Raw genomic sequence first — 27,526 nt, 5'->3', positions numbered from 1 at the left:
GGGGACTGCCTGCCGCAATGTGTAAAAAGGGGGGACTGCCTGCCGCAATGTGTAAAAAGGGGGGACTGCCTGCCGCAATGTGTAAAAAGGGGGGACTGCCTGCCACTATGTGTAAAAAGGGGAATCAGCCTGCCGCAATGTGCAAAAATGGGGGACTGCCTGCCGCTATGTGTAAAAAGGGGTAATCTGCCCGACGCAATGTGTAAAAAGGGGTAATCTGCCCGACGCAATGTGTAAAAATGGGGGACTGCCTGCCGCTATGTGTAAAAAGGGGAATCTGCCTGCCGTAATGTGTAAAAAAGGGGGACTGCCTGACGCTATGTGTAAAAATGGGGAATCTGCCTGCTGCTATGTGTAAAAAGGAGGAATCTGCCTGCCGTAATGTGTAAATATGGGGACGCTGTCTGCCGTAATGTGTAACAAGGGCACGCTGTCTGCCGTAATGTGTAAAAAGGGCACGCTGTCTGCCGTAATGTGTAACAAGGGCACGCGGTCTGCCGTTATGTGTAAAAAGGGTAATCTGCCCGACGCTATGTGTAAAAATGGGGAATCTGCCTGCTGTAATGTGTAAAAAAGGGGGACTGCCTGACGCTATGTGTAAAAATGGGGAATCTGCCTGCTGCTATGTGTAAAAAGGAGGAATCTGCCTGCCGTAATGTGTAAAAATGGGCACGCTGTCTGCCGTAATGTGTAACAAGGGCACGCTGTCTGCCGTAATGTGTAAAAAGGGCACGCTGTCTGCCGTAATGTGTAACAAGGGCACGCGGTCTGCCGTTATGTGTAAAAAGGGTACGCTGTCTGCCGTTATGTGTAAAAAGGGCACGATGTCTGCTGTAATGTGTAAAAAGAGGAATCTGTTCGCTGTAAGGTGTAAAAGGGTCTCTACCTGGTGTAGTGGTGCTACTGTGCGGCGTAATTTGAATAATGGAGACTACTGTGTTGGTATTATTTTGTGGCCACACCCCTTCCCCACGAAGCCACGCCACTATGTATTTTTGCGCGCGCCTACGGCGCGCACTGCCCCTGGGGTGGACTTGGATGGGGGGGGGCCCAAAGCATTTTGTCGCACCTGGGCCCACCGCTTGCTTGTTCCACCACTGAAACAGTTCTATATTTCGGATCCACTTGGAAAAAAAAATAGGGTAGATTGTAGGGATGTCGAATTTGAACAGGAAATGATAGATAAATCTGAAGTGTAAAACATTAAGGCGTTATCAGAAATATGTATTTACCCATCCTCCTCTCCTCTTTAGCCATGTGACCAGAGTTTTGCGTACAAACTCCCCTAGACAGTCCACGATAGTCAGAACTAGTGCGGGCTGAGACTGCTTGACACAGTCCACTGCAAGGCCTGCTGCCACTGTATACAGTGATACCACCTTTCCCCACGTGATCCCTACAGAGAAAGATGGAGTTAATACAAATGATAGACCTTTAAACTGGATCTAAAGATTAAAAGGAAACACTTGATTTAAAAAATCCAATTAAGAGTAAACATTGCAACCAATCAGGCACCTACTTGCATTGTCTTTCGCTAAGTTGATAATAGCTAGTTGCTGATTGGATGCTGTGGTAACAGTAGAAATTTTACAATTTAATAATTCTTTCTTGTGGGACAGACTATTACATACATTCGGCAGTGTTCACTAAAAGCATTCTGAGCAGTTTTCTGCGTCTATAGAGCTATTGTGACATTCATGGATGGAGCAAAGGCACTGGAAACTGCAAAGAATACAAAGCAGATTTTCCTTTTGCCGATCATAGTAAATCTATAAAATGTAGGCAGCAGAACAGTTGAGTGTAGCCCCTATGCTTTTGATATTCAAAATACACAGGAAGGCACAGAACAATTCACCATTTATTATGAAATAACAAAAACATTACCATAAGTCAGTGTTTCCCAAACTTGGTCCGCAAGACACCCCAACAGTCAAGGTTTTAGAGATATCCCTGCTTGTGCACAGATGATATCAGAATCAGCTTTATTGGCCAGGTGTACTCATGTACACTAGGAGTTTTTTGCTGTATAGTCAAACTGACTGAGGTACTAATTAAGTCACCTGTGCCTAAGCATGGATAGCCTTAAAACCTGGTGTGTTGGGGTGCCTTGAGGACGGCATTTGGGAATCATTGCCATAAGTAATCAGAGGCCTAGATACAAATCACATGGCAGATGGCAAGTATTTAGGAAACGTTAGGCTTCGTATCTCAGTGGCATGCTGGTTACTGGTAAGCTGTGAATATTGGTTACATCTACATAATGACTGCCTCTTCTGGGTGTAGATGACTGGCACGTTGTACCCATTATAGTACCTGCTGTGAATATCTCTGCAGCGACTGCCAGGAAGGCATCAGACAGAATAGACTCTGAGGAGAGAGAGATGTTCAGCTGCCGGGCTATATTCCTGTACACGGCTGGTCTCATATACTCCAGCTCATCCGCTACAAAGCAACAATACGAAAACCGTTATTATTCCACCTCATGTCAAGGAACATAAGTCAGTAAATATAGAAAGAAACTACATCCATTCTGGCTTTGTATATTAGTATATCATCCATGTTTGACAACATATTTTAAACATTTTTAAGGTATATTATTGTATATTTTTCCTAAGTTGGCAATAATATAATTTTTTTGCATTTGAAATACTCCATATTGAATAAAAATAAATAAATAAAACCAAACCCAAATCATATGAATCTGAGCCACGATCTCGGGGTACGGGGGTACACTTGCAAAACGCCCTGGCTGACAAGGGGCCCAGTGCTTATTACATTTTACTGAGTTTTCTTTTTCACTCACTATTCAGTTTGTCTCCTATCGTTAAACCATAGTGACTGAGTTATTTGCATACAGTATATCTCTGTCTGACATTTGTACAATTCAGGCAGTAATATAGACACACTTTAAGATGGGAGTTAATTTACCTAACACTGATGTGCTTAAAAAGTTACTTAGCAATTGCCCAAAATAAACAGGCCTGGAGATCTACTTGTATGCTACAGACAGGTATTTTACTGATAGAACCATAGTCCTGCATACTGGATGCCATTCTGTGTGTCTCAGGGGACCTCTGTAGTGCTCAGAAGTACCCCACACACCATGCCTAATGGCCATTAAGCCTCTGTGTCCACAAGGATTTTTGTCATTTCAGCAGTACTTTTATTGCTGATTACCTAGCACTGGTGCTGCATCAGGGCAATTTACAGGGTGTGGACAGAACAGCAGATACAGCCAGTGCTGACATCAGAAATTTTGGGCCCAGGACTGACAAAATAGGCAGGGACCCCTGCCAGCAGCCTCTCACCTCCCCGTGTCCTACCAGAAGCCACTCACCTCCCCCTGTGTCTCACCTACAGTCCCTCACTTCCCGTGTCCAACTCTCTCCGGCAACCTCTCACCTCTACTTCTGTCCCACTCCCTGCAGTAGCCTCTTACCTCCCCCGTGTCCCTCCAGCAGCCTATGTGTGTCTGTGTGTATATCTGTATGCAGTGTTTGTACCATGGGAGAAGTTGGGGTCACAAAGCATGTTTCATTTGCACTTGGCCCCAATAATAGGGACATCTGAAGGGACAAAAATTTGCAAGGACAAACCTTGGAAACTCAGCAGTGTCAGACTCAGACGGCATTGTAGGCTGAGTACTAGAATGGACACTTATGAGAGACTGGCCAACTAAGGGATGGATTCAATTAGCTACAGTAATTAACCGCGGCTAATTAAACTGCAAGGGTTATTCAATTACAGCCCGCGGCAGCCCATGATAAGCTTGTAGGCTGCACTTAATGTGGATTTCTGTTCAAGCCTGAGGGAGGCTCGAACAGAAATCTGTGGTAAGTGTCCAAATCGCGGATGCCGCAAATGCGTTAACCCATAGCTCATAGTACTTTTCTTGGAACCTATAGGTTATCGTGCATTAGCAGCAAACTTACTGCGCGAGAAAAGGCTGTAATTGAATAGCCTTGGGTGTAAAAGCCAGAGGCTACAAACCTTTTCCCCGTATGGTAAATTACAGTGGCTAATTGAATCCGGCCCTAAATCTCAATCTGTTTTGGAATATTTGATAATAATGTCTCACCATGTAATCATAAAAATCATTACATGTAAGGTATTGTACATTAATAGTTGATAAATTCTGTTCAAGTGAGCTGAAGAGCCACCCTGAAACAATGTGAAGCCACTACTTCTTAATGAGTGTGATATATTATACCAAATATTTTAGAGCGTTACTTGTATCGGGTGTAGTAGGTTATGCTGGCGCAAATGAGCCCGTTGCGGGCTCGCTGTGCTCGCCATGCTGCGGGCACGGTGGCGCGCTAAAGCACCTGGGGCCTGCAAGTTACTGGGGGAGAAGTGAGGCTGTGGTTGTGTCAGTCAGGCAGCCAGTGAGAGCTGTGAATAGAGCTCTCTAATTCATAGCTGCTGAAAACATGCCTTGCTCCATTATATCAAAGATAAATATATAAAGCAAGCAAAAAACAAACAGACACCTCAAAGAAATCACCAGTGTACAAAAAACATAAGTGCTAAAACCTCGTGGTCCCGTACCAAAGATAAGACAAATCGTGCTTATAGGACTCCAGAATTTTCTCCCAAGAATTTAAATTGGCATTAGATTCCCCAAATATTAAATGCAGCAGCTCAAAACAAAGATAAAACCAACAATTGTAGCTCACCAACTGTATAAATACATAGCTTATTAATTCAAAACAAATGTATATGTACAATAGGTAAAAGGTATAGACTGCTTAACTGAATTAGTCTTTTTATGGACACATATATCGGACATCCCAATCGCAGGTATTAGCACCAAAGTTATCCCTGGATCAGACCCATGGCAATTATGTTTTCGTCTTCAACAACAGGTGTTGTCAGTATGAGTTGATGTGGAGTACAGAGTGAGATAACAATCTTACCCAGTGTTGCCGAGAGACGGGGGGAGTGGGTACAAATTACCCGGGCCCAGGTCTGATGGAGGGGCTCAGTGAGGGTCCAGTAGGGGCCCAGGCCCCCTACCCCTTACCTGGCAACAGCAGCTGCAGCTCTTCTCCTCAGCCCAGCACATTCTGCTGTGTACTGGGCTGCAGTGTGGCTATGGAGGTGCTTAAAATACAATTATTTTTTTGTCCAGTATTTTATTCTAAGGGTACATGACCACACCTCCTGTGATTAGACCACGCCCCTTGAAAAGTACCTGGGCCCTGCCCAGCTCTCGACTGCCCTGATCTTACCATCCTGTACACATAGCACATAATGATATACAGTATCTTCATTATTTTCCAACCAGCCCTCACCAATTGCTATGGCAGCATTGTGTCCTTGCATGTGGCTAAAACACAAGTTTGTTCCAGATGACAGCCACACTACTTTGATATTTATACTTTATATTGGAACTGAGGCTTGAGAACATATTGAATTGTACTAGCAAAAGATACAAAGTTTTTGTTTTGCTTGTGTTGCAGATGAATTTAGTTACAGACTATTCCCTTGTGGGTTCCAGCTCTTTATAAGCCAAGTTCAAAAAGGCAAATGCTGGAGTTCATAACTATAGCAGCCATGTGACTGCTGGGGGGCGTAGCAGCTCGGAGAAGGCCATGTCCCCAGGGATAAATCTTGTAGGCGCCCCCGTCAGTCTGCTTGTAGGCTGATTCACAGGAAAAGCTGGCTTGCAAATAATGTAAATGCAAAATCAGTGCTACAAGAAGAAAAAGAAGACATAGAAAGAGAAGGATGGTGCATATAATACAGTGAGATTTTGTGATTGTGCTTCAATCATACGACAAGTGAACACATATCGAACATAACACATATTTAACGTTTATTTGGGAGACTATGATTTCCCTTGATTAGAGATATGATATTCCTACATACGAGTAGGACTCCTAGATAAACAGAAATGGAAAGAAAATATACATGTGCCAATTTATCAAATAGCCCTGAAAATATCTATTTTGTATTACTGCTCATCGTTCGTGGTGATAAAGAATATTTATCAATGATGCTCAGGTCCTGGGTGATACCATCTGGCAGCAGTAAAGCATATACTCACAGCCAGTCATGGTCCCTGTGTGTATATATATATATATATATATACTGCTCAAAAAAAATAAAGGGAACACTAAAATAACACATCCTAGATCTGAATGAATGAAATATTCTTATTAAATACTTTGTGCTTTACATAGTTGAATGTGCTGACAACAAAATCACACAAAAATTATCAATGGAAATCAAATTTATTAACCCATGGAGGTCTCGATTTGGAGTCACCCTCAAAATTAAAGTGGAAAAACACACTACAGGCTGATCCAACTTTGATGTAATGTCCTTAAAACAAGTAAAAATGAGGCTCAGTAGTGTCTGTGGCCTCCTCGTGCCTGTATGACCTCCCCACAATTCCTGGGCATGCTCCTGATGAGGTGGCGGATGGTCTCCTGAGGGATCTCCTACCAGACCTGGACTAAAGCATCCGCCAACTGCTGGACAGTCTGTGGTGCAACGTGGCATTGGTGGATGGAGTGAGACATGATGTCCCAGATGTGCTCAATTGGATTCAGGTCTGGGGAATGGGCGGGCCAGTCCATAGCATCAATGCCTTCGTCTTGCAGGAACTGCTGACACACTCCAGCCACATGAGGTCTAGCATTAGGAGGAACCCAGGGCCAACCACACCAGCATATGGTTCACAAGGGGTCTGAGGATCTCATCTCGGTACCTAATGGCAGTCAGGCTACCTCTGGCGAGCACATTCAGGGCTGTGCGGCCCCTCAAAGAAATGCCAACCCACACCATTACTGACCCACTGCCAAACCGGTCATGCTGGAGGATGTTGCAGGCAGCAGAACGTTCTCCTTGGCGTCTCCAGACTCTGTCATGTCTGTCACATGTGCTCAGTGAGAACCTGCTTTAATCTGTGAAGAGCACAGGGCACCAGTGGCGAATTTGCCAATCTTGGTGTTCTCTGGCAAATGCCAAACATCCTGCACAGTGTTGGGCTGTAAGCACAACCCCCACCTGTGGACGTCGGGCCCTCATACCACCCTCATGGAGTCTGTTTCTGATCGTTTGAGTAGACACATGCACATTTGTGGCTTGCTGGAGGTCATTTTCCAGGGCTCTGGCAGTGCTCCTCCTGTTCCTCCTTGTACAAAGGCAGAGGTAGCGGTCCTGCTGTTGGGTTGTTGCCCTCCTACAGCCTCCTCCACGTCTCCTGATGTACTGGCCTGTCTCCTGGTAGCGCCTCCGTGCTCTGGACACTACACTGACAGACACAGCAAACCTTCTTGCCACAGCTCGCATTGATGTGCCATCCTGGATGAGCTGCACTACCTGAGCCACTTGTGTGGGTTGTAGGGAGGTCATACAGGCACGTGGAGGCCACACACACTACTGAGCCTCATTTTGACTTGTTTTAAGGACATTACATAAAAGTTGGATCAGCCTGTAGTGTGTTTTTCCACTTTAATTTTGAGGGTGACTCCAAATCCAGACCTCCATGGGTTAATAAATTTGATTTCCATTGATAATTTTTGTGTGATTTTGTTGTCAGCACATTCAACTATGTAAAGAACAAAGTATTTAATAAGAATATTTAATTCATTCAGATCTAGGATGTGTTATTTTACTGTTCCCTTTATTTTTTTGAGCAGTGTATATGCACAGGGAGACAGGCGGCACTCTCAGGACTCATTTATAATAAGCATTGACCTGCTATGGATGGCACTGGGCAAGTAACTTATGTGACTTAATTCTGGAGTGCCGAACATATTCACTATTTAAAGGGAACACTAAATTACACATCCTAGATCTGAATGAATGAAATATTCTTATTAAATACTTTGTTCTTTACATAGTTGAATGTGCTGACAACAAAATCACACAAAAATTATCAATGGAAATCAAATTTATTAACCCATGGAGGTCTGGATTTGGAGTCACACTCAAAATTAAAGTGGAAAAACACACTACAGGCTGATCCAACTTTGATGTAATTTCCTTAAAACCAGTCAAAATGAGGCTCAGTAGTGTGTGTGGCCTCCACGTGCCTGTATGACCTCCCTACAACGCCTGGGCATTCTCCTGATGAAGTGGCGGATGGTCTCCTGAGGGATCTCCTCCCAGACCTGGACTAAAGCACCTGCCAACTCCTGGACAGTCTGTGGTGCAACGTGGCGTTGGTGGATGGAGCGAGACATGAGGTCCCAGATGTGCTCAATTGGATTCAGGTCTGGGGAACGGGTGGGCCAGTCCATAGCATCAATGCATTCGTCTTGCAGGAACTGCTGACACACTCCAGCCACATGAGGTCTAGCATTGTCTTGCATTAGGAGGAACCCAGGGCCAACCGCACCAGCAGATGGTCTCACAAGGGGTCTGAGGATCTCATCTCGGTACCTAATGGCAGTCAGGCTACCTCTAGCAAGCACATGGAGGGCTGTGCGGCCCCCCAAAGAAATGCCACCCCACACCATTACTGACCCACTGCCAAACCAGTCATGCTGGAGGATGTTGCAGGCAGCAGAACGTTCTCCTCGGCATCTCCAGACTCTGTCACATGTGCTCAGTGAGAACCTGCTTTCATCTGTGAAGAGCACAGGGCGCCAGTGGCGAATTTGCCGATCTTGGTGTTCTCTGGCAAATACCAAACGTCCTGCACGGTGTTGGGCTGTAAGCACAACCCCCACCTGTGGACGTTGGGCCCTCATACCACCCTCATGGAGTCTGTTTCTGATTGTTTGAGTAGACACATGCACATTTGTGGCTTGCTGGAGGTCATTTTGCAGGGCTCTGGCAGTGCTCCTCCTGTTCCTCCTTGCACAAAGGCGGAGGTAGCGGCCCTGCTTCTGGGTTGTTGCCCTCCTACGGCCTCCTCCACGTCTCCTGATGTACTGGCCTGTCTCCTGGTAGCGCCTCCATGCTCTGCAGTGGCGGAACTCCGGGAGGCAGAGGAGTCGGCTGCCTCCGGGCTCCTGGCCTCACGGGGGCACACCTCCTCCACTGTCTCCAGTTCTGTACCAGCCGCAATTACTCAGACTCACTCATGCCTGTAAGCCCCGCCCTCCAGCGCTCACCTATTGTGCGTCGTTGCAATGACTGTAGGTGTTAGGAAGAGGGGAGGCTGCTGCAGGGTGACACACTCACATGCGAGGAGGCATACGCGCATGCGGAGGGGGATCTGAGTACCTAGAAAGCCCCCCCCTGCCCGCCGGACGATCCATAGCCACAGTCAATTTTTTTTTTTAAACAGAGCTCCAGTGAGCTGCCACACATGAACGGCAGCTCCTCATGTAGCTGGCAGGGGGATCCGAAGCGGCACAGAGCAGCAGTTGCTTCCTATGGGGCTTTGAGAGCTGTGCTACACACACACTCTCTTCCTCCATGTTGGTCCACAGGTAAGGCACTGCGCAGCGCTCTCACTGTATGTCTGTGTGTGTGGGGGGGTATCTATGATATATGATTGTGGCAGCTAATATTTGTTAGGGGAAGGAGGGGGATGAGTGGGTAAGAATGTATATGGAGGGGTGGGGTTTACAATTGATGACTGCAACACCCAATGTTTGCTGGGAAGGCTATGATTGCAGCAGCCTATATTTTCTGAGGTGCATATGTGTGTGTGTGTATGGGTGGGGGGGGGGCATATGCATGTGTATATACACATATATATATATATATATATATATATACACAAAAAAAATAATATATATATACACATATAAAAACTTACGCACAATATACACAATATATTATATACTATATATGTACAGTAAGGCAACAGGGTAGGGGTGGCCTATCTTGGGTTAGATGGGCACCCCTAAACACACAGCAGACATGCCATGTGAGTGGATGTATCTTTGTTAAACTTAATGCAGACAGTGGCTGTTGAACTTCTGTGAACTCCGAAGATGCTACTTCCACACTTTCACCTGAGGAGCTGGAAAGTGGGTACTGGTGTGTGCTTTGGGGGAGAGCTGAAGTTTTGCCTAGGCCTAGGGTGTCGAGAAACTTTGCTTCGCCCCTGACATTCACGCAGGCACAGCCACTGGTACTAACTGTTATGTTGTTTCGTCATTTTGATGAGCTGGTAAATCGTAATGTATAATTTAAGTGCACTAGGATAGAGTCTGGAACCTGATCCCTAGAGGAGGAGGTTGGTGCCTAGGCAGTGGGGCCTACCGACAGGGGCTAATTTAGGGGTAAGGGTGCCCCCAGGCGCAACAGTAACGGCCGCCTCCACCCGCCTAATTTTATTATTATTGTTTATAAGCCCTCATTAATAGCCAATTTAATAGAATAATAAAATAGTCACATTAGTTTTATTTTTAATTATGTGTACTTATTTACTAAGTAGGACAGCTTTCAGGGGTAGTACATGCATGTCCCACCAGTTCACACTCCATTCAAGATGGCATATGGTACAGTACAGGGCAAATATTCTGCAACTACTGGTACTCTTTAGGTTGACAGAACCAACACATACATTCAAGTGCTGCCCCCCCCCCCCCCCCCCCCCCCCAACAAGTGCCGCCCCGTGCCTAATGGGAAATTCACCGCTGCCCACTGGGGGTTCCCTTATTACCCTGTGGGCCGGTCCAACCCTGTTCCCAGATATACAGTCTTCTACAGGAATTAAGTTTAACATTGTACACAAGGAAATTATAGATTAGTACTGGGGTGTTAATGAAGGATATGATTACTATTCTTATGAATGGTATGAGGATTCAGTTATTGTCTGAATAAATGTTCTTCAAGCACGAGCTGAGCTCTAGCTGACATACTGTCACACAAATAGTTTTGGGCAATGTTAAAGGAATGTGGATATAGCTCCGGCACATGGACCAGATGTTTTGAATGTAATTAGTATTATACAGTGATTATATTTTTTGGGGAATGGAGCAGATGGTACTTAAAGTGTCCCATCGTGATTTTGTTATGGGACCTAGACCCAGGCTTTTGAGTAACATAGCATATCTCATGACAGTCTCAGCTTTGGCAGGCTTGTCCTTGCCCAGAAGAGTTTGTGATTTCATATAGAGCTGAATTACAGCGTAATATTTACTTAATATAGTAGATAAGATACATTAGAGCAGCAGTCGCCAACCCGTCGAGCGACGGGTAGCTCGCAGCCGCAATATGGGTTACTCAACCCCTGCTGGTTGCTACCAATGTCCGACTTCGGGGGGAGTCCACAATTGACTCCCCCCGCCGGTCTGTAGCACTCCTCTGCCTCGGAGGGGACAGACGCTAGAGATAATACTTGACCTCTAGCATCTGACAAGGAGCACAACGCTATAGCTACCCGGAAGTGCCGGGAGCACACAGACCTGGCAGCAACTGGACAGGATGCAGCTTTCTACAGGGGTAAAATGAGCGATCTCACTAAATTTGGCATGCATGCATGCCAAATCTAGAGCCGGAGATAGGTAGTAGGCTTTTCTGGGACAGCTAATAATCATCCCCAAACCCGTTCTATACCCTCCAACACTGAACACTCGAAAACCAATACAAATTAGGCAAAGGGCCGTGGCCATGGGTAAAGGGTCACGCCCCCTTTCGTATACTTTCTATGGAGATTTAGTGAGCAAAAAATCGATAAAAAGACCTTTTTGGCCGGTACAGACCATAGAAAAACTGTACTGTACCTGCCAAAAAGGTACAGTTGGAGGGTATGCTGTTCTTAAATCACCACAAATAGGAATCTTTGGTTTTAGGGCATTTATGACTGTTTGATAAATAGGCCCCTTAGGCTAAATGAAGCCTATTTATTATGTGTCATTCACTTCTAGTGTCTGAACTTAAACCAGAATCCAATGTTATGAAAAGTGTTCAACCTCAAGATGGTTTTTCATAACTCATGTCCCACATCCTGACAGCTGCTGGATAACAAACCGCATGTGTCCTCGTTCTAAGTATGAGTGTTTTCTGCTGTATTTTTCATGCATTATATGTTATCTTACTATAACACAAAAGCTGCTGATCTGTAAGGGATAGTGCAACACCTACTGGAAAGTATAAGGATATTAGGTGTCACAAAGTGGTCCCATGACTACATAAAGGTTGAATTCAAGGTGACTTTTAATACTGGTAATAACTGACAGTAGGGGGAAGCATTGTCCCCTATATTACACAATTCCTGGTGATTACTGAAGTGGTGACATCAGAACACACCGGCTATAAGCAGTAACTTAGGCTGGGTATAGACTTAAAAGTTCAACTGGCTGTTGCGCCGACAGAGTGGCCAATCAGGTAAGCTATACACACTTACCAAACTGCCTCTCGATATGTCTGGGCAGATATCACAACTGGGCAAGCATTTAAATGTCCCCGTCCAGTTGTGATGTCAGTGTCAGCGGTTCCTGCAGCCAGTGTACAGGCGGCCGGCTGGTCAACCGTACACATATGCAGATCTACAGATATATCTTTCCAATAAATCGGCATCAGCTGTGCAGCAAGGGTCAATCTGGCATCTGTGTGAACGATATCTTCTACAGACATATTGGATGTACACACCCACCGCTCTGCTACTCATATATCGCTTGAACAAATTATAGATCGTTCAAGTATGTATCCAACATTAGGAACACATTGCACCAGGACTGGCCCCATAGATATTTTGGGTATGTATCTGCATAAAGAGTCATGCAGAGGAGGGCACCCTACTTAGCGAGGGGTACGCCCAACGATGCTGACTGATTTCCTGATTTATTTATTTTTCATACTAAAGTGGGAGCTGGATGCACGTGCTTGTCTGTCCTCCAGGAGCAGCCGCCAGTGAGCTGCTTCCCCTCTGCTTCCTTCATAACAAAAAAAACAATTGTTATGTACTATAGAGTCAAATAAGTTAATTGGGAAGAGGAGGCTAGATTTTCATATTTAAATTGTACTGACTTTATTAGCCACAACTTCTTTTGCATGTGGGGCGAGGGAGTGCAGCTATATGCCCAATTACTGTACCGCCGTACTCACTGATTATTGATTACTGATTACGATGCTGGGGGGGCAAAATCGAGCCATGTGGGGGGTGAGTTGTGGTGCTGTTGCTTCTACGCTGCTGCAATGGCAAGCCACCACCCTCACACCTAATAGGACTGACTCCTATATCTGTATTTAATTTTGTTTTTAGGACATATGATTAGATTCTTATACAATATTTATCTTTGTCTTGTTGTTTTATATATATATATATATATATATATATATATCAGTGGTGTGCGGTGGGGTGAGGCAGAGCCTTTCCTGTCATACTAACGTTTGCACCAGAGTTTTGACAGTATGAAGTATATGAAAATTACAAAGAATATGTTAGAAATATCTTTGTATTATTCTAATAATTTCTATAGTGAAAACTCTGGAGTAAAAAGTCTATGGCAGGTGAGGTAGTGGCTTCTCCTACCTTCCTTTTCCGCACTTCTCTGCTCAAAACTTATCACATTTTTTCCAGGAGCTTATACTGCTGAACCTGTGTATAATGCCCAGATGCACCCTTTGGCTCACATATTGTGTGTAGATCTGGCTCCGGTACTAGCCAGTGCCTCCTGAGCTATTTACTTATATAAAATAAGATTGTACTTACCGGTAAATCTATTTCTCGTAGTCCGTAGTGGATGCTGGGGACTCCGTAAGGACCATGGGGAATAGACGGGCTCCGCAGGAGACATGGGCACTTTAAGAAAGAATTTAGATTCTGGTGTGCTCTGGCTCCTCCCTCTATGTCCCTCCTCCAGACCTCAGTTAGAGAAACTGTGCCCGGAAGAGCTGACAGTACAAGGAAAGGATTTTGGAAATCCAGGGCAAGATACATACCAGCCACACCAATCACACCGTATAACTCGTGATAAACTTACCCAGTCAACAGTATGAACAACAACAGAGCATCAGATAACCCTGATGCAAATATAACATAACCCTTATTGCAGCAATAACTATATACAAGTATTGCAGAAGAAGTCTGCACTTGGGACGGGCGCCCAGCATCCACTACGGACTACGAGAAATAGATATACCGGTAAGTAAAATCTTATTTTCTCTAACGTCCTAGTGGATGCTGGGGACTCCGTAAGGACCATGGGGATTATACCAAAGCTCCCAAACGGGCGGGAGAGTGCGGATGACTTTGCAGCACCGAATGAGCAAACACAAGGTCCTCCTCAGCCAGGGTATCAAACTTGTAGAACTTTGCAAAAGTGTTTGAACCTGACCAAGTAGCCGCTCGGCACAGCTGTAATGCCGAGACCCCTCGGGCAGCCGCCCAAGAAGAGCCCACCTTCCTAGTGGAATGGGCCTTAACTGATTTTGGCAGCGGCAATCCAGCCGCAGAATGAGCCTGCTGAATCGTGTTACAGATCCAGCGAGCAATAGTCTGCTTTGAAGCAGGAGCACCAAGCTTGTTGGAAGCATACAGGATAAACAAAGATTCTGTTTTCCTGACCCTAGCCGTTCTGGCTACATAAACCTTCAAAGCCCTGACCACATCAAGCAACTCGGAATCCTCCAAGTCAGTAGTAGCCACAGGCACCACAATAGGTTGGTTTATATGAAAAGATGAAACCACTTATGGCAGGAATTGTGGACGGGTCCGCAACTCTGCTCTATCCGCATGGAAAACCAGATAGGGGCTTTTATGTGACAAAGCCGCCAATTCTGACACACGCCTAGCCGAAGCCAAGGCCAGTAGCATGACCGCCTTCCACGTGAGATATTTAAATTCCACCGTTTTGAGTGGTTCAAACCAGTGGAATTTCAGGAAACTCGCTAGGATTCGGCGTTCAACCGCCATGCCGTCAAACGTAACCGCGGTAAGTCCTGAAATACACAGGGCCCCTGTTGCAACAGGTCTTCCCTCAGAGGAAGAGGCCAGGGATCTCCTGTGAGCATCTCTTGTAGATCTGAGTACCAGGCCCTTCGAGGCCAGTCTGGGACAACGAGTATTGTCTGTACTCTTCTTTGCCTTATGATCCTTAACACTTTTGTGATGAGAGGAAGAGGAGGAAACACGTAGACCGATTTGAACACCCACGGTGTTATCAGAGCGTCTACTGCCACTGCCTGAGGGTCCCGAGACCTGGCACAATACCTCCGAAGCTTTTTGTTGAGGCGTGACGCCATCATGTCTATTTGAGGAGTTCCCCAAAGACGTGTTATGTCTGTAAAGACTTCTTGATGAAGTCCCCACTCTCCTGGATGGAGATCTCGTCTGCTGAGGAAGTCTGCTTCCCAGTTGTCCACTCCCGGAATGAAGACAGCCGACAGAGCGCTTACATGATTTTCCGCCCAGCGAAGAATCCTGGTGGCTTCCGCCATCGCGACTCTGCTTCTTGTCCCGCCTTGGCGGTTCACATGAGCCACTGCTGTGACATTGTCTGATTGAATCAGAACCGGTAGGTTTCGAAGAAGACTCTCCGCTTGTCGAAGGCCGTTGTAAATGGCCCTGAGTTCCAACACATTGATGTGTAGACAGGACTCCTGGTCTGACCAAAGTCCCTGAAAATTTTTAAAGTGCCCATGTCTCCTGCGGAGCCCGTCTATTCCCCATGGTCCTTACGGAGTCCCCAGCATCCACTAGGACGTAAGAGAAATACAATTTTAATATAATGCATTATTTGGATTAGAATTTATTTTGTACATCAGTACACTCGTTTATAGAGGTGATTCTGCAGGGTTTACTTACTAAGTGTCAGGTTCTAAAACCCAGCGCTTTCGATCATGTTTATGGCTGAAATTTAAAAGGGCAATGGTTTTACTAGCAAAAAAAGGCTAGTAAAATCATTGCCCTTTTAAATTTTGGCCATAAACACAAACAGAAGCACCAGGTTTTAGAAGCTGCTGTGTATAGACAATAATACCTACTATGGATCTGCACCGTTACTGTTTACTATTGTGTACTTTTTAGATTTTAATATAAATGCTATTTGCATTTTGTAACGAGTAACTGCATTTTATTGTGGGAGAATTGGTTGCCCAATACAGTGGTCGTAAACAAACTAGCCTGTGTCACATGGTTTTACAGATTCATTTCCAGTACTGAGGCCCTAATTCAGACCTGATCGTAGCAGCAAATTTGTTAGCAGTTGGGCAAAACCATTTGCACTGCTGGTGTGGCAGATATAACATCTGCAGAGAGAGTTAGATCATAGTTACCGACATTCTGGCTGCTCTCTGCGGGAGAGAGCAGCCAGGTCGGCTCACAGGGCGGGCAGGGGAGGCTGTGACGAAGAGGAGGGGTGGGCCGGAGGCGGAGCAAGGGTGGGTGGGGCGGGGCAAGGGCGGGGTCACAATGACACCTCCTTTAAGCCACGCCCCCCTCTGTAATGCCGCGATCATCGGCATTACACTGCAGGGGGCGTGGCTATGATGACGCGATTCAGCAAGAATCGCGTCATCGACTGCCCGGACCGCCCACTTTACACACTAAGTGGGCGGACGGGCAGGGGGGACCCCCGCGAATCAGGAGACTTGCCTGCTCTTCCGGGGGGCCGGGAGGGTCACCCGATTTTCGGGAGCCTCCCGGCCATTCCGGGAGAGTAGGCAAGTATGAGTTAGATTTGTGTGGGTTATTTTGTTTCTGTGCAGGGTGAATACTGGCTGCTTTATTTTTACACTGCAGTTTAGATTTCAGGTTGAACACACCCCGCCCAAATCTAACTCTCTCTGCAAATGTTATACCTGCCCCACCTGCAGTACACATGGTTTTGCCCATTAGCTAACAAATTTGCTGCTGCGATCAGGTCTGAATTAGGCCCCATGTGCAACAAATCCAGGTTGTTTTACAGCTCTGTCAATGAATTTGCTCTGAACATTCACTTCCATTGTTTGATGACTGAATTTTGTTAATGTAGGCCTGAATTCTTAAATTGTAGTCTTATGTAGCCCACTCCTGGCAGGCTAAAATTCTAGTATACTTTGCAGAATGTGTCCCTATATTTACTTGTATGTATCAGTGTGTTTTGTTGCATAGCGATCAGTGTGATATTCCCCCACATTTATCTTTAGTGTCTACCTTACCAAGGTGGTCATTCCGAGTTGTTCGCTCGCTGACGTTTTTACTTTTTAGCAGAATTGCGATCAGGCTAAAAACCGGTAATTCTGCGCATGCGTATAGGCCGCAGGGCGCACGCGCAAAGTACTTTCACACAAAACTATGCAATTTTACACAGGGCTGTGCAACGCTTTTCAGTCGCTCTGCTGATCGTGAGTGATTGACAGGAAGTGGGTGTTTCTGGGTGGTAACTGAGCGTTTTCCGGGAGTGTGCTAAAAAACGCAGGCGTGCCAGACGAAAACGCAGGAGTGGCTGGGGAAACGGGGGAGTGGCTGGCCGAACGCAGGGCGTGTTTGTGACGTCAAACCAGCAACCAAACAGTCTGCAGTGATCGCAATCTAGAAAAAGGTCTGGAGCTACTCAGAAACTGCAGGGAAATTTTTTATAGCAGAACTGCTAACCTTTCGTTAGCAATTCTGCTAAGCTAAGATACACTCCCAGAGGGCGGCGGCCTAGTGTTTGCAATGCTGCTAAAAGCAGCTAGCGAGCGATCAACTCGGAATGAGGGCCCATGTTTCCCCACATTAATCTCTGGTCTCTACTTTATCTTCTTCCTCCTAGTAGATTTACATTGGGTGCAAGAACTGATATTCGCTTACCAAAATAATTTGGATTGGGCCGGCCTGGATTACTGTACGTTAGCATCACTGTATATTACAGGGGAAATAAACAATTGTGTATATGCCATCATTAGCCAGATGATCGCGGTTATGTACTGCACCTACTGTACATGTGCACTGTACAGGAGATCTGGAGGCAAGGTAGGAACAGATAAGGTGGGAACAGCTTGATGACAGTGTTCATTCATACTGGGCAATTTGTTAGGTCCAAGAGGAGGTTCGAGTGGGAGCTATGGAATGTCCTATTGCCAAGTATAGAGTCTTCAAGGCCCCACTGCACTATACTATGATTTGTGCAATGGCCAAGCTGGGAACAATGGCAGGATGACGCGATTCACTGCAAATTGAGTAATTGCTGGGGACTGGTCTACTCTCCTGGGAGTTCAAGAGAACTAATGGACTTCCAGGAGAGGAGACAAGTATGTGATCATTGCAATTGTGTCATTAAACCTCGCCCAACCAAGTGGGGCCTGACGACGTGACTGGTACACATCAATACGCCACCTATCACAGCAGGTAAGTGCTTCTGGGAGATTTTTGCACTCTCAGAAATCTGGGATCCTGGACATTCTAGGCAAATAAACCCCTACACTTTACGTTTCTTGTAAGATAAATAATAAAAAGCTCCTGTAAGAGGGCTTTCATTGACCCGTTAATATGACTTTTCCCAACCATTTATGGAGGGCAGGAAACACCATTTTAGTGACCCATTCACTAGTCTTGTCAGATCCCAGATTTAGCAGCATTATGATATACCCCCCTCCCCCCCCCCCCACAAAACAAAACAAAACAAAAAACAAGAAAAATACTAGTTTTTCAATGTAGTATTTATCTGCAATATCCCATACTGCATATATTCCTGTATTTGGTGTCACAATATTATGAACCACTCAACATTAATGTTATCAACACCTTGTGCATGGTTACTGCTGGTACAATGGGACAATCATGACCAGCCCAGCATTACAGCGTCTGCAGCTCAACTACAGAGTTTTCAAGTAAATAAGAAAATACAAAATAATATATATATATATATATATATATATATATATATATATATAATAAACTTGTAAGACACTATTATACAATGAAGCTTTGATAGGTTCAAGGACGTGGCCGAGATTGAAGGACACTGTGAAGAATAACATTTGACTGTAGGAACATAAATATTAATGTACTGTACAAACATTCCATGTACAAAAAAATGGGGGAAAAAACCCTCAGTGAGAAGTGTCTGGTTTGTATTTCATTAAATAACCATAACAGTCTCTTAGTGATTTATGAAAATAGGAAAAAATGTGGCCAACATGTAAGGTTTTATCTAGATACACTATGGCCTTTCTCAGGACACTTTGCCATGGGAAATCTTGTACACAGACTCAGACATATAGGAAAAACAAGTAAGTCTTATATACTGCAGGTGTAGATTTTTTTTTTAAAATACATTATTACTTGGGTGTTCTAAATGTCTGCTAAAATTACCACTATACCTAATATGTATTATAGAGTGCTAGTAATATTCAGAAATATTTACATAAAGGTTTCCATACTTGACTGAGCTTGAGTTATTTAGCTGTTAAGTGACGGCTGAGTGCAGGGTATTATAGCAGAATTACTGACAAGGCGTCTAAAGTTGCCCTTACATTGCACAATAATACAGGTAGGAAGGTATCCGGTATGATATACTGGCAGACGGGATGCCAGCTGTCAGTATACCGACAGCGGCATCCCGTCAGCCAGAATACTGGCAGCAAGTCCCCACGCTGGCTCGCTGCGTGGACCCACCAACCGAGTGGGAATTAGGGGCAGTTGTCGGTATGGTGACTGTCTGTAAAATGACGGCTATCGGGATTCCAGCATCGGTCTCCTGAACGCCGTGATCCTGACCGCTGGCATTTTTACTGCATCCCGTTGGAAGGCCCAACCGTCCGATATTCATAGCACCTCCATACACTGTACCATGTATGGAGGCAACTTTCAGTCACTGCCTGGAGTTGGCTAAATGACTGTTGGGTTTATTATTGGACAGATTTGATAACTCAGACAAATAATTCAGACCATTATTCAGCCATGTTCAAGCTGTGAACGATCATTGTTCAAGTCCATACACTTACTCAAACCAGTCGTGTGTTTGGCAGGTTTGCATGCTTATTGTGTAGTGTATTGCCAGCTTAGTGTAATGTCTCCAACATACATCCCAACTTTACGGGAAGCTCCTGGAACACTGACGTGTATATTTGTGTATGTGTAAGTTAGTTGCTCTGTTTTAAAAGCCAGCTTATATTCTAGGTATAGTTGTCTTGTAATAGAAAAGAGGGAGCTCTAAATGCACCATATGTCAGATATCATGAGAGTACTGACCCAGCCTCAGAAAGGTGGCAGATACCTCTGCCATACGTCCACCTACAGCAGAAGATATCCCATGCTCCGGTTTACTCCATCCAAGACCAGCACGCTGAAGCCGAGCTTGGATAAAGTCTCTGCAAAGAGCTTTTCCCTGGGCAACCAGTTCTTTATCCGTGGGTGATCTGTCAAAAACTTCTAATACTTCTGCAGCAAACACCGATGAGCGACGTAGCATCTCCATTGCTAAAGAGCATTGGCCGCAACTTCAGATGTAGTCCAAGGTCTCCATCCACACCCGGAGCGAGATATGAGTATACAGGTGTTTGCGATTTAAATTGTCCTATTTGTCCTAATGTGTACTGCAACCTGGAAAAAAAGATAACACAATTTACTGCATCCTGAGGTTCTGAATGACAGGTAAAGCTAAACACACTGCAAACTTGTCATTCATCTTAGCAATAAGTAATTACGTTTCTAATTTGGCCACACGTGGGCAGTGAAATTATCCAGATTCAGCCATTTGGTGGGCACAAGGAGGCCTGCCTAATATATTGTTAATGCTACAGTGCCTCCTGACACCTGCTGACCACACACACAGGCCGATATGACGTCTCAAAAACCGATGTGCCTTTGTACTGAATACTCCATAGTGACACATGTAAATATTTGATATGTATTGGCGCAATAAGAGAAATCTAGAACCTAAAGGACATATGTCCACCTAATGACCTCAGGGAAAGAATAAAACAATCTATCAAATGAGGACTCTACCCTGACAGTCTGCATTAAAGATCAGCAGGATCTTGCTTAGCAAATACAATTGGAAGACTATCATACCTAGATCACTTATCTTAGAGGGAACAGTGCTGGTACCAGACTGCAGACCCGAAATGATTAGTTTTCTGTGATAAATGACATTTGACTTTATTTACTCTAGGTGACCTTAAATGTCCCTAAATTATCTTAGTGAACTCTAGATTCTTAAGCAAGTTTTTATAAAGGAACTAGGTCCCATCCACTGTCACCAAACTGTGATGATTAATGATGCCACAATTTTTGCATTGAGGTGGGATATACTGATACTGATTACAACAGTATTCAGGCTGAACGAGGCTACAAGGTCAATTTCACAATTCACAGGGGTTGCAGAGGTGGGGGTTGGCCAAAGGTGTTGCAGCAGGCCCCTTATGTGCCATGACCACACCCCTATGTGCCATGGCCACACCCCCTACTGTAGTGATTTTACACTAAAGAGGGGCAGTCACAATATTAATCAGTATGGCATAACTGCACAGAGGCCCCTCTTTTATTGTCTACATGTTTTACTTTTCTAAACAACTTAACATAATACTATGGCCTAGTCAAACTAGTACATTTTATATTTCAGTGAATCACAGGCAACTGTCAGCAACATAAAAGGCAGGACCACAACACTTTTCTTCAGTTTGTGTTCATGTAAATGTTTTGTTTTTGAGAAATACCAATTAGTCCATTGTGAGACAATTGCTCATTGTGAGAAGCTTGCATTCTAAAGTGAAGCTTGGCTTTTTAAGTGACTTGTGAGTTTGAAACAGCAGCAGGTGAGTTAGAATACCGAAAAGGTGAGTTTTATAATACACAAATATCTGCAATACCATTACCATATGATACAATGTTTGGACTAGTACAGTGCAATGGATGTAATGCATTTGTTTGGAAAGATGCATTGTGGAGACTCAGCTGCTGTCCAATCTGTGAGCAATTTTCTCTGCTCAAGGAGGAGAGAGCTAAACTGCATGCTGAGATTTGTAGAATGTCTGCGTCTTTGAGGCCTCCACTGCCTCAGAGAGACACCAGAAGACATTCTGCCTGGACTACTGTGGGCTCTCAAGGGCAGAGATTTCCAGAGGGACACAGACACCTCCCGCAAGCTATGACACTGAAAAACTCATATGCTACTCTTGCAGGGCTGGAAGATACAACTAATACAGGCACTACAGAACAGGAGGATATGGGGACATCTACTAACTATAGGAACAGGAAAAGGAACAGGAAAATTGCATCCAAAAAAAGGACTGCACTTCTCTTGGGAGATTCCATTATTAGAGAAATACATCTGGGAAATGCAAATGAAGTAGAGAAACAAGTAAGGTGCTTACCTGGAGCCACAGCTCCAATGGATAAAGAGCGCATTCTTTGAATTGTGAAGGCAACAAGAAAAGATGGGGAGGTGGATGTCATTGTCCACCTAGGACCAAATGACCTGACAAATGCTGAACTTATGGCCATTAAAGATGAATTTAGGAAGTTAGGGACTGCTCTGAACCAGGTGGCAACCACTGTAACTTTTTCAGAAGTATTGCCAGTACACAGACGGGAAGACAGAACTCATTGCATCAGAAACTTCAGTTTTTGGCTAAGGACATGGTGCAATGGGGAGAGATTTAGATTTGCAGGCCATAGTCACGCCATCTGGCAAAAGATAGGAGCTTATACAAAAGTGACGGCCTTCACCCATCTTCAAGGGTAATGAGAATACTAACTGAACAATTTGGATGCTTCATCAAGAACTATTTAAAGTAACAGAGAGGGGCAGTGAACCAAATAGGAATAAAGCAATCTGCTCCCCCAACACAGAGGTATTGTTTCTGCAGGCAAAGGGAATAGGAAGCATATACACAGCAACAGAAGATAAATCAGATCTAAACCATATAAACATAGGCAGAGAGAAGAACATAGCTAGGAACAGAAAAAGCACAACAAAAACCCTCTAACAGCTATGTGTGCAAATGCTAGGAACTTAGGAAATAAAATCCCAGAACTAAGTGCAATAATGACAAGGGATGGTCTAGATATTGTGGCAGTTACAGAGTCATTGTGCAATGGAAATCATGACTGGGACATAGCTATACCAGGATATACTTTATTTAGAAAGGGCAGAATTGGAAAAATCGGAGAAGGGGTAGCAATGTTTAAAAAAAATAAAAAAAAATAATACTACCTGACTCATCCGATACAAAAAACAAAGGTGTTGGATTTTAGGAAGGCTGATTTGTAGGGATGGGAAAATGTGTAAGCGATTCTTTGGCAGAGTGGAGGAACTTGGAAGCAGTGCAGGAGAGGTGGGAAACATTAAAAAGTGCAATACAGGTATTAAAGGCAACAGACCTTTGTATCAAAAGTGTTAGGAAAAACACGAGGAAAAGGAAGCCAGTGTGGTTTGCGAAAGAAGTAGCAAATATTGTGAAAGCAAAAAAGATGGCTTTTAGGAAATATAAGCAGACACAAAATAATGAAGACAAAGATATATATCTTATTAGACAGAAGGAGACTAATAGACAAATCTATGGAGACACATGGGTTACATCCAAGGATCAGGGGAGTTTTAGGAGAGGAGAGGACCCGCATGCAGCCTCCGTCGCGGGCCCCCTCCTCTCCGGCAGCAGTAGACTCTGGAATAATACGAGAGTCTACTGCGCATGCGCAGGTCTCCAGGGAACATGGCGCCAGCGCCTTGTTTCCCGGGGACACCTCGAGTGCGCATGCGCAAATCACTGGGAAATGGCAGCGACAGCCATATTCCTAGTGATCTGTGCCCACACAGCAGGGCCTCCATCGCGGGACTCCGGAGGGGTAAGTATATTCTATGGGTGCAGTGTGTGCGGGCCCGTGTGTCCCGCTCAGACTGCACCCATTCTAGAAATGCCTATGCCAGGGATACCAAAAGAACTTAAAGAGGTACTGGTAGCACCACTGACAGAATTATTCAACCAGTCATTAGCTACATGTGTAATTCCAGAGGACTGGAAAAGAGCAAACGTAGTCCCACTGCACAAAAGTGGAAGCAAAGAAGAGGCAAACAACTACAGACCAGTGAGTCTTACATCAGTAATAGGGAAATTGATTGAAACACTCTTAAAAGAAAGAGTTGTAGACTATCTCAAATCCAGCAATTTACAGGATCCCTAACAGCATGGTTTCACTGGGGGGAGATCATGTCAAACAAATCTTATTGACTTTTTTGACTGTGAGACGAAAGTGATGGATAAAGGTGGAGCCGTGGACAGGGCCGTCTTTTCGTATGGGCTCAATGGGCTCTTGCCCAAGGGCCCCAGGAGTAAAAGGGCCCTAGGCTGATAGCTGATGGCCCCCTCTTTCCAGGGGTACCAGATTTTTGAAAATCGGCCCTGGGGAACCGGAGATATCCGACTTCAAAGCAGTGGTCCCCATCCAAGCCTGTTAATTATTCTTCCCAGCCAGATATCGAGGGTTCTGTCTGACTTAGAGTTTTTCTGAGGTACACTCCAAAAGCTGGGACTCTCCCCTTTCAGTGGACACTGACAGCTTGTCTCTAGTATGCCCAGAACCAGAGATATCAGCCTTCAAGCAGTTGGTCTCTGCTCCAGCTCCACACGCCTGGTATGCAGTTTTATATTTTTGTTGGTGGATTGCTCTGGCTCCTGAAGTCTGATCCCCCAAGTCCCCAGTATCTCCTGAAAGGTGGGACTCTCTAGTTTTTTTATACCATTAAAGCTATGAAATCTAATTCCAGGAACTGGAGATATCTGCAGTAAAGCAAGCTGCCCTAACTCCCAGAAATGATGAATATTAAGCCCTCTCCACTAACCACCCCTCCCCTGTGTATTAAACACCCCCCTACCACCCTGGAAGCCATGTACCAGGGCCCCTTCATTCAGCACAATGTCCCCTTCTACAGTTTAGTGTTCTCCTTCCCGCCCCATTTGTGCAGTAAAGGAGTAATTAGCAGAAATTATTTCTCCAGGTCCTACATGATGAGCGAAAGATAGAACCCCCCTACCCCCCGCGGAACATCAAAGCTGCCGCTGACAGCACCCCCCACCCCTACCGCTGATGGGTGGGTAGAGGGGCCCCAGTGCATTGCTGTGCCCAGGGGCCTACACTGCTGTTAAGACAGCTCTGGCCGTGGATATAGCTTATCTAGACTTTAGTAAGGCTTTTGACACTGTTCCACATCACAGACTGCTAAATAAACTTGAAAGACTGGGATTGGATACTAGGATTATTGAATGGATAAGATCTTGGCCTTTTTGCAGATGACACAAAAGTATGCAACAGGGTAGACACACCAGGTGGGGTAAAACAAATGATTGAGGATCTAGGTAGACTAGAGGAATGGTCAAGAGTGTGGCAATTACAGTTTAATGCCAAAAAATGCAAAATCATGCACTTTAGTCTCAAAAATCCAAAGGCTAAATATAGTATTAATGGTACTATACTGGAAACTATTGAGGAGGAAATGGATCTAGGAGTCACTATTTCAGGTGACTTAAAGGCAGGTAAGCAATGTAACAAAGCAATGAGAAAGGCTAGTCAGATGCTTGGCTGCATTGGGAGAGGAATCAGCAGCAGAAAGAAAGTAATAATGCCACTGTATAGGTCACTGGCACGGCCTCATCTAGAATACTGTGTTCAATTCTGAAGGCCATATCTTCAAAAGGATATAAATACATTAGAGACTGTACAACGAAGGGCAACTAAAATGGTGCATGGCCTACATCACAAAACATACCCAGAAAGACAAAGAAATCTCAATATGTATAGTTTGGAGCAGAGAAGGGCATGATAGAAACTTTCAAATATATCAAGGGTTTTAACAAAGTCCGTGAGGGGAACATTCTCCAAATGAAGAGAAGCAATAGGCCATGAGGACATGCACTGAGACTGGAGGGGGGGAGCAGTGGAAATTTGAGAAAAAATTACTTCACAGAAAGGATAGTGGACAAGTGGAATAGCCTCCCGTCAGAGGTGGTAGAGACTAACACAGTAGAGCAATTTAAACATGCTTGGGATAGACATAAGGATATCCTTACAAAGAAATAAGGATCAAATAAGGTTTGAGATTAAAATATGGTAGAAAAAAGGGGGTGGGGAGCAGGCTAGAAGGGCCAAGTGGCTCTTATGTTTCCCGTCAAATTCTATGTTTCTATGTCCATTTTCTGCTTTAATGAACCAGGGTCTGAGACTCTGTAATAGTCCTCTATCTCCATTAGCACTTGATCCTGCAGCAAACAAGTGGAACGTGATGCTATTTCAAGCTATTTTTGGACTGTCCATGATCTGGGAAAGTTAAGTGTTTATTTTAAACTGTCAACAGTGCTTTGATAGTCTTTTACATTGCCTAGTTTATAGACTCTAACTAGTTACACTACCTCCTGAAAAGGAGCTAAATATTACAACAGGCTTTTATGGTTTATGTTAATTTTCACTTATCTCTGTCCTGCATTATATTAACACCTGTAAACTCTGCCTAGCCAATGTCACATCCCTTGTAAAATGTTTGACACAAGCATTCTGTTGGCACCTAGTATGGTGGCATTTTCATACCTCATGCAGAGTGACATAAGTTATAAGTTACTATACTCTATAATATAAAATAAGATTTTACTTACCGGTAAATTTATTTCTCGTAGTCCGTAGTGGATGCTGGGGACTCCGTAAGGACCATGAGGAATAGATGGGCTCCGCAGGAGACATGGGCACTTTAAGAAATAATTTGGATTCTGGTGTGCTCTGGCTCCTCCCTCTATGTCCCTCCTCCAGACCTCAGTTAAAGAAACTGTGCCCGAAAGAGCTGACAGTACAAGGAAAGGATTTTGGGAATCCAGGGTAAGACTCATACCAGCCACACCAATCACACCGTATAATTAACTTGTGATAACTTTACCCAGTTAACAGTATGAACAATAACAGAGCATCTGATAAACCCTGATGCAACTATAACATAACCCTTATTTAAGCAATAACTATATACAAGCAGAAGAAGTCCGCACTTGGGACGGGCGCCCAGCATCCACTACGGACTACGAGAAATAGATTTACCGGTAAGTAAAATCTTATTTTCTCTAACGTCCTAGTGGATGCTGGGGACTCCGTAAGGACCATGGGGATTATACCAAAGCTCCCAAACGGGCGGGAGAGTGCGGATGACTCTGCAGCACCGATTGAGCAAACGATAGGTCCTCCTCAGCCAGGGTATCAAACTTTTAGAACCTTGCAAACGTGTTTGAACCTGACCAAGTAGCAGCTCGGCATAGTTGTAATGCCGAGACCCCTCGGGCAGCCGCCCAAGAAGAGCCCACCTTCCTAGTGGAATGGGCTTTCACTGATTTTGGCTGCGGCAATCCGGCCACACAATGAGCCTGCTGAATCGTGTTACAGATCCAGCGAGCAATAGTCTGCTTTGAAGCAGGAGCACCAAGCTTGTTAGATGCATACAGGATAAACAGTGACTCCGTTTTCCTGACTAAATTTTCAAAGCCCTGACTACATCTAGTAACTCGGAATCCTCCAAGTCACGAGTAGCCACAGGCACCACAATAAGTTGGTTCATATGAAAGGATGAGACCACTTTTGGCAGAAATGTGGACGTGTCCTCAATTCCGCTCTATCCATATGGAAAACCAGATATGGGCTTTTGTGAGACAAAGCCGCTAATTCTGACACGCGCTTAGCCGAAGCCAAGGCTAATAGCATGACCACCTTCCACGTGAGATATTTCAACTCCAC

At 44.7% G+C, this 27,526-nt stretch overlaps 1 protein-coding gene across 1 annotated transcript in view; it reads right to left on the bottom strand.

The window, feature by feature from the left end:
- Window positions 1–27,526, bottom strand: part of BOK (BCL2 family apoptosis regulator BOK) — a 59,352-nt gene that overhangs the window by 11,322 nt on the left and 20,504 nt on the right. The window contains exons 2-4 of the mRNA XM_063919562.1: window positions 20,015–20,365; window positions 2,314–2,442; window positions 1,233–1,396 (exon numbers count right to left, since the gene is read on the bottom strand). Of these exons, the coding sequence (XP_063775632.1) occupies window positions 1,233–1,396; window positions 2,314–2,442; window positions 20,015–20,240 (519 nt within the window). The 5' untranslated portion in view covers window positions 20,241–20,365. The remainder of the gene's footprint in view (window positions 1–1,232; window positions 1,397–2,313; window positions 2,443–20,014; window positions 20,366–27,526) is intronic.

The sequence above is a fragment of the Pseudophryne corroboree genome, chromosome 4 (genome assembly GCF_028390025.1).
Source record: "Pseudophryne corroboree isolate aPseCor3 chromosome 4, aPseCor3.hap2, whole genome shotgun sequence".
Taxonomy (NCBI): Eukaryota; Metazoa; Chordata; class Amphibia; order Anura; family Myobatrachidae; genus Pseudophryne; species Pseudophryne corroboree.
This window is presented reverse-complemented; position numbering and strand designations above follow the sequence as displayed.